The sequence below is a fragment of the Limulus polyphemus genome, unplaced genomic scaffold (genome assembly GCF_000517525.1).
Source record: "Limulus polyphemus unplaced genomic scaffold, Limulus_polyphemus-2.1.2 Scaffold5485, whole genome shotgun sequence".
NCBI lineage: Eukaryota > Metazoa > Arthropoda > Merostomata > Xiphosura > Limulidae > Limulus > Limulus polyphemus.
This window is the reverse complement of record NW_013671095.1, coordinates 20,353-31,013: the sequence shown is the minus strand read 5'-3', so window position 1 is coordinate 31,013 and position 10,661 is coordinate 20,353. Positions and strand designations below refer to the sequence as shown.

The window sequence follows — 10,661 nt, the reverse complement described above, 5'->3', positions numbered from 1 at the left end:
TTTGCTGTTATATTAAAGTTTTTCTTCATTACCCATTCAAGCCATCTCCAGCCATTATTACATAAGCTCTGCTAACTACAGTAAGTAGATTTGTGAATAGTTGTAGTTGTGATGAAAATGCAGGTGTTGGGAGGTGGGAAGGAAATTATTTCAGAAATAGGTACTTGTTTGAAATTAATTTTAATTCTAAAAGTGTAAAATTAAAATCAGACAGACTTACCTCTGAAATACTAAAAGCCAGCACACCCACATCGTAAAAGAGGTGGGAACTAACGAATTGCAACTACAGGAGAAGAAGATAAGCTATCTTGACTACAAAAAAAAATGTAGCCTAGGAGAGTCAGAGTAGAATCCAACATGAGAAACAAATCCTTAGAATGAGAATGAACAAGTGAATCACACTGGGTTATATCAGGCATGGTAACTAGTAGGTCGTGCTAGGCATATCAACTACTACTCTATGTCTGGCATTCTAACTATTAAGATAAGTCAACACCAACTATGCAATGAGTTCTTGTGATACAGAATACTTTAATGGTGATAAGTTCTGTCACATTAAGTAAATTACATCACTTTTAAAAACTAAGAATCTGTTGGCCTACTAACTATTATTCATCATATGAATCATAAGTCTTGCAAAATTTTGAATTTCAAATATTATAAAATATTACCTTAATTGTTCATATTAGTACAACATACTTTTTCACAACTCCTTTTGGAAGTTTTAAACTATTACATAATGTTGCAAGGAAAAGGTAAATATTTTAGAATTTTATTACGAGTAAAAATGTTAAAAATTCCTGTCGTGAGCAAGTTATTTATCACTGGTACTTATTAAAATTCCTGATAATTGATAATCTATCAGGGGCCAAATGATAAGACATGCAGATATTCTAGAAAGAACACACATTTATTAGGAGGCAAATGATAATATGTATGCAAATATTTTAAAGAGAACTTACATTTATTAGAGGTAAATAGTAAAACGTATGCAGATAGTCAAAAGCGAACTGACATTCATTAGAGGCTGAATGATAACATGTATACAGATATTCTATAGAGAACTGAGATTTATTTGGCACCAAATAATAAAATATATGCAGATATATGAGAACTGATATTTTTCAGGGAAGAAATAATAAAATGTATCAGCGTTCCAGATAACTTGAACCCCCTGGTCGCGTATGTCAAGAATTTGTTGTAAAGCACGAGATTTGATCCCGCAGGTACAGAATATGCACCGAAAAATGCCCCATATGCAAAGCAAACACAAGTATACTTTGCTTCGAACTTTGTACCATAACACACTAAACAGCATACAGTTTGCACACAGCTGCCCTCAGCCAACTTCTAGTAGGTTTCAACAGTAATAATATTGCACAAAAATAAAGCCACGAGAAAATACCATACAATTAACCCATTCACCTTGGGTAGGTCAAACTGTGAATGTCAGTACTTATCACAGAGTTACATTCATAATTTAATTAAACTACTTTATTATCAATGTATCTGAGTAAACTCAGCATCAGAACATAGATAATAAATCAAAGTTTAATACTATTTAAGTTATAGTTTCTTAATTTTATAAGGAGGTTGTAAAAAAAAAAATCTCCCCTAGTACAAGAACCGTGACATTTGTTATCTATGTCTTCTTACATCTTCTCTAATTTTTTTACCACATTTCCAAGAAGTATGAAACTTAATGTAAATTACTTGTTATAATGTTTCATCACTCATGCAAAGCATAATTTACAGTCTTTAATCTTAATTGGTTCCAGAGCAATAAGATAGAAAATCAGACCCCTTTTTCCACATCCACCTGTCACCTCCTCTCTTTCAAAACTTGCCAGTAGTTCTCTCTGACATTTCAAACTATATTACTTGTAACCAATAGAGAGCCAATGTTTTTCTTTATCAAATGACGTATTCTATTACGTTGTTTTTTTCCACAGAGAATTGTCTTTTTCACTTCTAGTTCAAACTTTATTCCCACAGGAAACACATCAACAACTTAACTGAATTTTTAATGGCTTTTGTTGCACAGTTAGAAGGCCAAAAAATTGTGATAGTTATGGAACATTGTTTCTATTTTCATGTTATAATTCTGTGTTCTTTGGTGCATTATCTAATTAAATAGAAATTATTTAATGCAGTAGTACAACTTGTATAAAAAATAAATCAGGAATGTACTTTATTTCTTGATTTTAATGTGTATTCTTTATTTATTATTATAAAAGTAACTAAAATGTAAAAATTGAAAACGTTTTAGGTTAGATAAGGTAAAATGAATAATAATAATTTTCTTATGAGGTATACTCATGAATAGTCTGTGCATTATGCAATTTGATGAAAACGTAATGTGAGCTGCACGTCCGCCATGTGATTTGTAATTTATATGGCAGGAATAGTAGTTAATAGGGAATAAAACAATAAAATTTAACTTTAAATAGATGTATACAGTTACAAGTTTAAGCTACTTAGTAAAAACATTTATGGTTTTTAGTTACAATCTGCAGTCATTCCAGAAAGAAAATAGGGGAAATTTATAATTATCTCCTAATTTTTTATGATAGTTACAAGGTAGGTCAATTCAATCGACCTCATATAGAGTTAGTGTAAAAAAAATAACAGATAAAATATAAAATTTTTTGATATTTATTTAGGATATTTTAGTAGTTATGCAAACCATATTTGAAAATTTTCAAATGAAGAAAAGTATTTTTAATCTTATCATGAAAATTACTTTACACTCATAAAGGGAAACAAAATGTTGTTTAAATTATAAATGAAGTTTTTCATTGAACACTGAGGTATCTTTTTCCTTTTTTTCTGAGTTTATTAAATTCTAACTATGGAAACCTTGAAAATCTCACTGGAGGTTTAAAAGTTGAGAGTCCGGGAACCTAGTGAGAACCCTGTGTATGCAGATACTCTAAGAAGAACCAACATTTATTAGGGATCACATGGTAAAATGTACGCAGATAGTCTAAAGATAACTGACATTTATTAGGGATCACATGGTAAAATGTACGCAGATAGTCTAAAGATAACTGATATTTATTAAGGGTGAAATGATAAAATGTATGCAGATAGTCTAAAGAGAACTGACATTTATTTGGGGTCAAATGGTAAAATGTATGCAGATAGTCTAAAGATAAATGACATTTATTAGGGATCACATGGTAAAATGTATGCAGATAGTCTAAAGAGAACTGACATTTATTAAGGTTGAAATGATAAAATTTATGCAGCATCTAGAGAAAACCGACATTTATTAGGAATCAAGTGTGATAAAATGTATGCAGATATTCTAAAGAGAACTAACATTTATTGGGGCCTTAGGATAAAATGTATGTGGATATTCTAAATACAACTAATATTGCTTACTGTTTGAGGTGAAGAACTTTGGTGGATTTAACATGTTTTTGTGAGTTAGATCAACCCAAGACGTTATATTGCAATCATTATTGTTTAACTAGACCTTTAACTCTTTCAGCAAAGGGCTTGGTCCCTGGGACTGACCTTGTAACCATTTTGTGATTGTTATAGTTTTCATGCTATAACTTTTAGATTAGTAAGTGAATGTTAAGGAAATCTGACAGGTTATTAGTAAACATTGCAATGCTTTCATATGCAAAATATAAAATTTTTTTATCAAATCTTAAGGTTTGTAAAGCAATGTTTTTCTCGTGCCTTTTTTCTTTTTTGCATGTTGCCTATCTAACATGCAAAGTAATATTCATTTTAAGATTAAAAATGCTTTTATATTTCAAAAAATTTCAAATTTCACATGCAAAATATTTATAATGTCCAGATAGTTATCAAATGTTTATCAAGAAAAAAAACCTTATATTTTATCTGTTATTTTCAGTAATTAATCTCTGTACGGATTCAGTAGGTTTGACTGATCTCGCAACCACCATAAAATATTAGGAAATAAATATAAATTATGCCTCTTTAATTCTAGAATGAACACAAATTATAACATAAAAACATAAATGTTTTGACTAAATAGCTTAAATCTCATGACATTATACATTTATATGTATTTATTATTTATATTACACTGACCTTTCACTCGTGCCTGGCTAACAATACAGAAGTTAAAATGAAGCAGCACACCTGCACTCATGTTATCGTATCCAATAACATAAAACCGACTTTTGGTCTGTACAAATTAACTTGTCTTGGATGTGTTTTAGTCGACTAATATTTTGTAAAATACAGTCACAATTCAATTATTATACATTATATATGTATATAGATTATTACTATTTACAAGTACCTTCTCAAACTTATTTTTCTTAAAACATAGAACAGTAAATAAAGAAGTAAAGTAAACAATTATCTCTTCTAGTTACAACCTTTGTACTTGGTTGCTGCTTGACATAGGCTGCTAAGATTTTAAAAAATTTGCACATGGAGGATATGAAACAAAATATTTTTTTTAGGTTTTATACATATATATATATGCACTTGAACCACTAAAAAATCATAAATTACTACATTGATACTACAGAATTCCACTATAATTTATCAAACTTAGTAACTAAGATGTATTTTAGTCTAAAAAAACAGGAAATTTCGAGCAGATGAAAAACACACCCTACCTTGAAATATTGGTTCAAAAGAAAGAAATGGCAACAAGACTGTTAAGATGGCTGAGAGAGCCACTAGGATTACATTTTTAGCTTCCGATTGGTATTCATGTTTGATTTATTACATGAGCAGTATCTTTGCAAATTGAAAAGCGGTTCCTATTTTATATTCTAGCTTGTCAATATCGGTAATTTGAGTTTCTAATTTCTTCGAAACTATAGACTTAGTATTTTGACTTTACAAACATCTAATTTGAATCAGTGTTGCATTCAACATAAAACATGTCACACAAAAATCGATGTTTATCTGTTTATTTTTTAATATTTGCTTTTAAATTAAGAAATTGAGTAATATACAGTACTATAATTTGAATTATAATATATATAGTTTGATACCAAAATTATTGACATAAATTAATGAAATAGCAGTTCAATAAAATTTAGAGTGCGAGTCAACAAACGAGATAACATGACCTTTCACCCGTGACCCGTCTTGAAAGGGTTAAAGGGATGTAATTTGCAGATCAGGATACTGTTAATATTACACACATTATCAAGTAGATTAAGTGGGATTGGAAAGTTACCTTTAACTCTTTCCAACCTGGTACTTTATGTTTTTATAGTGGCAAAGTGACAAAATAAAATTTTGAAAATACAGTTAAATTGTATTTTGGTTTTACTTTTATATTTTAGTTAATTATAAATTATCTATGTCTTAAAATGCATAATTGAAAAGTTGAAGCCTTTTTTAATTTTACATCATATTTTGTGTCAGTTCTCAAAGCTTACAATGTTACATGGTGCATGAAAATTTTGCCAAAGGGTTGCACATCACTGCCAGAGACACTGTAATATGCTCCAAGGGCACCGATGACTTATGTTGATATGAATAATAAACAATAAAGGACAAGAAAATAAAACATTAAAAATGAACTATATGTGAAAAGGAAAAGACCTAAAATTATGAATGTAACCAAAAGAAAAGATTTTTAAAGATATCTTACAAAAAATTAAAAGGTATGTATTTTTTTATTTCCTAATTTTAATCATTTCCTTGCATTGTACATTGATACTACAGAATTCCACTATAAAATATAGTGATATGGTAAAAAAATGAAAAACAAAATATAAACATTTACCTTAAAAAAACCTTTGATATTCATTGAGGAGGTTCTAGAGATTATGCAAATGAAATATGTAAACTATAGGATGAAGAAAAGTATTTTTATACTTAAAATGAAAATCACCTTGCACTCAATTTATAAGAGTTTGAGTGCAAGTAACAACATCAGATAAATAACATATTTTTAGTAAAAAAAACATTATTAAAATAATGTCATTCTTTATATCCAATATACCCATGATCTTTAACAAAATCTTACCAGTTTTGAGATGATACGTTAAGAAATTTCAATGTTACAGTTTGTATCATTGCACAAGTGAAATTCCTGATACTGTGTTCCATAAATTACGCAAGCCGGTTATGAAAGGGTTAACTGGTTCAGATAAGTAGACACAGACTGAATTAACTGTTTCTTGCTATTAGTGGTAGAATTAATATACCTCATACAATTTGCAAGAGATAAAGTAAGGATCTGATGGTCACGATGATGAGGTTATCATGTTGAAAGTCCTCAGTAGCATCTGTTGCTGCACTTGGAATGCTTATTTATTTTGCAATTGCTCCAATTAGTGGCAACATACACTTTACTTTGAAAGCCATTTTAGGGCCTATCTTACACGTATATGATAATCACACTTAGGCAAAGTTTGTACACTGAACTTTCGACTTTACATTTACATCACTATAAAAAAAAATACAAGATCAATTTTTTAAAATATCAATACAAAGATTGGTGGTATGTAAAATATTAAAATTTTCTGGCTTTATTTGGCTCTAGAATCAAAAGTAGGCAAATCTGGTGAATGTCACTTTCTGAATATGATTAATATTTAGGATAAAGCAAAACATATTTTTAATTCAGGATAAAAGTGATATGTATGCATATTTCATACATAATGAGGAAGGTATGTAAACAAAAAAGATTACAGTAGTTTTGTTTCTTCTTTTCCTTTTTTATTTTGGCTTTAAAATAGCACTTTGTTTAATCCTTATCACTGGCTGATACTACCTTTCAAGTGTTGTGATACACAGGTGACACATGTCCAACATGATAGTAATAGTTTAATAAGGAATTCTTACCACTGGCTGATACTACTTTTCAAGCTTCACTATACTGTTGTGACACACAAGTGACACATTGTCCAGCATGATAATAATAGTTTAATAAGGAATTCTTACTACTCTATACTTTTGTGATGTATAAGTGACACATGTTCAGCATAATGATGATGATGGTTTAATAAGGAATTTTACCACTGGTTAATATTACCTTTCAAGCTTCACTATATTGTTGTGATAAACAAGCAGCACATGTCCAGCATTTTGGTGAAAGTTTAATAAGGAATTCTTACTATTGGTTGATACTACCATTCAAGCTTTGTTATACTGTTGTCATACACAAGTGCACATGTGCAACATAATGGTAATGGTTAAATATGGAATTTGTACCACTGGTTGATACTACCTTTCTAGTGTTGTGATATCAAGTGACACACGTTCAGCATGATGGTTATGGTTTAATTCTTTGACTACAGTACCCAGCCTGTAACCACTAAAGTAACCATAAGAATAGTCATGTTACAAGTTTTGATAATGTATGCATATGGTCACAAAAGTTTGCAGATTATCGGTAAACATTGCAAGGCTTTCGTACACAAAATATCAGGTTTTTTAATTAAAGATTTGTTTGTGAAATATTTCTTTTGGAATGTTGATTATCCAACATGGAAAGTAATTTTGATTTTAAAATTAAGAAAACTTTTCTTCTTCAAAAAAATTTGCAATTTCAGTTGCATACTCTCTATAACCTCTTAAATAACTATCAAATGTTCTTTTTAGAAAAACTAGATATTTTATCTGTTATTTTCTCTACCTTTACTCTATACAGAGTTGGTTGATTTGACTGACCTCATAACCACCACAATGAATTAGGAAATATATCTAAAATTACCTTTTTTTCATTCTAAAATAACTGCAAATTGTAACAGGAAACCACAAATGTTTATTCTAAATAGCTTAAATCTCATAACAGTATACATTTATTTATATTTATTAATTTTTTTATTGACCTTTGAACCATCTCTGACTAATAATACCACCATACAAGTGTTGTAATATATCCAGCATGATGGTGATGGTTTAATAAGAAATTCTTACCACTGGCTGATACCACTTTCACTTCACTTTAATGTTGCAATATATAAGTGACACACATCCAAGTGGTTTTTTCACAAGATATTCTTATGACTGATGATCAGATATTTAACTTATCCCTTTACACTACTTTGATTTACTGTTAGGTAGCTCTCTGTGATGCCTGTGGTGATGCTTAGTATTATTTGCCACTTATAGCATAACTCAAGTGGGGGACAAATTCATGAAACTGTTCATAAATAGTCTTACCTTTGACTGTAAACACTGACATCAGGTTAGGCCTCAGATACTTCATCTATTGATTTAAGGAATTTTATGCCAACAATACCATACACGTTTTTATATTGAATAGAGCAACAATCTTTTCATAACTTAATTGCTATGAAAGAGAAATAAATCCTTATGTTACCTTTATCAAAGACATTTGTCATACTTTTAGACCGTAATTTAATCCAGTATTCTGTAACATGGTGACAGAGAAAATAATTGTGTAACCTTAATTTATTTTAGAATATCAGAATAACACTTACTAAAGATTGTGCACCTTCAAACCTAATCAGAGTAATAGTGACATCACCATCTATTGTAAGATGTGTTACTCGTTGAAAGGGAAGTCTGTGACGAAAATATGTGAAGTGCTGTCCATTGACAAATATCTAAAAGAAAATAACCGTATAAAACTTTTTGATAATAAAAATGCATTTATAATTCCCAATTGTTTACAATCCCAAATATTTTCAGGAATTCAGATTCATGCTTAAGAAATAGTTGCTTCTATTTCAAAATCTAGTTAAAAATGGTTTTACCAATGAAAATCTGGGCTATATTGTTTCTTCATGATGTTTTAATAGGTCTATACAATTAAGTATTTTATTACATTCACAGCCATTAATGGCAGTTATCCTACAACTGTTGGAAACTACAAAAATTCCTGAAACATTACTAAAATAATAAACATTTGTTTGTAGACAATTATTTCCTTTAAAATTAACACTTCTTACAAAATACTATTTTAAAAACCAGTGGTTCCCAACAGTTGATCTACAGAATTATCCAGTTAGTCTCATCAATGTGTATATATAATTATGGTAATTAAAACTGTATTTAATTCCTTCTGAATAAATGTGCATATTCTGAAATTCTAAACTCTATGTATGACTATTCATATTCTGTGCACTTCATATCTATAGGTCATATACTGTAGTTTTGGCCTACAGGAACAAAGTGCTTATATATTCCTAACAGTTCACAAGCTTTTTAAAAAGATTCTTCCTACGCATAGAGTGAAAAAAAATTTGAAATCACTGTTATAAAGAATTTACAAATAACTGATTTAATATAACTCTTTGAGTAAGGGAAAATGCTATACATTCATTAAAAGAAATCATGTTCTTACTTCTTCCAGTTTCAAAAACTTAGAAAATAAGTTTATCAGCTGTGAATTAAATGAATTTTAAAGTTACTATAATAACTTATTTTAGTAAAAGAAACATATTTTCAGTACAGTTGTGGTATTCAAAAATTGGTAAAACAATGTACAGTTATTTACTCTTTTGGTTATTAACTAAGCAATTTTTACCTATTTTTTTTCTCTTATACAACTTCATGTATATTACTAAAAAAATCATTTATAAATATGGCTAAGAAATTCAATGACAACTTAACGTTCACCTTTATTAAAGATAGTACCACTCATCACTAGCATTTATAGGATTTTTTTTTGGGGGGGGGGGGGTAGTTTATATCAGAAGGGGTCAAGAAATGTCTATATATTTTCATTTTCATTGACAAGGCACCCACTTTGAGACTAATAATGGCTGGAGACGGCTTGAATGGGTAATGAAGTAAATATTTTCTAAAAAAAGTATATTGCCATCTGGTTTGAGGTAGCAGGCTAGTTGGTGGTCTAATTTCTGTTTGAGTTTTTGTAAGTAGTCCAGTTCTTGATATTTGGAACTTAGGGTTGCTTTTAGGAGTTTTTTCTGCATGTTTTGGATAATACATTACCCATTCAAGCCGTCTCCAGCCATCATTATAAATGTCTATATATATTCTTTTAATTATCATTTAATTATAAAAAAAATAAATTACACCAACGTGTGTATAATTATGGTAATGAAAACTGTACATAATTCCCTCTGAATAAACATGCATATTCTAAAACTCTAAACTCTTTCAAACTTGTTTTTACAATGCTATGTATAAATATCTAATTTAATGCACACCTTGCAGTGATCTGATGCTGTTTTATATTAACATTACACCCAACCCTAGATCTCATCTTATTGAATATACTTCTTTCAAGTTATTAGGTCGTCAAGAAATTAATGTCACGTTTTGGAACACTTTCATTAACCATCCCCAAAAAACTTACATCATGTATAATAGTTAAACGAACCACCTAGACGTCACGTTAGTGTAACCTATATAATGAGTAAAGTTTAGTATACTCTAATCCCTTATAGTAATGGCACACGACGATACACACATTTGGCATGTAATGCTGTTTGAATACAAGAAGGGAAACAACACCTCTGTAGCCACAAAGAATATCAAAGAAGTTTATGGAAATGTTTTGAACGTTTGTAAGTGTCAACGATGGTCCAGCAAATTTTGTTCAGGTGACTTTAGCCTTAAAAACTGTGATAGCAGGGGCCGACATGTTGCAATTCATATTGATGCTCTGAAGATGGTTGTTGAGTCTAACCCAATGCAACACACTCCTGAAATGGCCCTGAAATTGTATGTCTCTCATAAAACAATACATAAACATCTAAGGAATATGG

The 10,661-nt window shown here is 29.7% G+C and overlaps 1 protein-coding gene across 4 annotated transcripts in view; it reads right to left on the bottom strand.

Moving 5' to 3' along the window:
• The window catches only part of LOC106472644 (galectin-4-like), a 46,261-nt gene that overhangs the window by 16,655 nt on the left and 18,945 nt on the right, over positions 1-10,661 (bottom strand). For all 4 annotated transcript variants that reach the window (XM_022401197.1, XM_013933298.1, XM_022401196.1 and 1 more), the window contains exon 4: positions 8,406-8,531. In XM_022401197.1, coding sequence (XP_022256905.1) covers positions 8,406-8,531 — 126 coding nt within the window. The remainder of the gene's footprint in view (positions 1-8,405; positions 8,532-10,661) is intronic.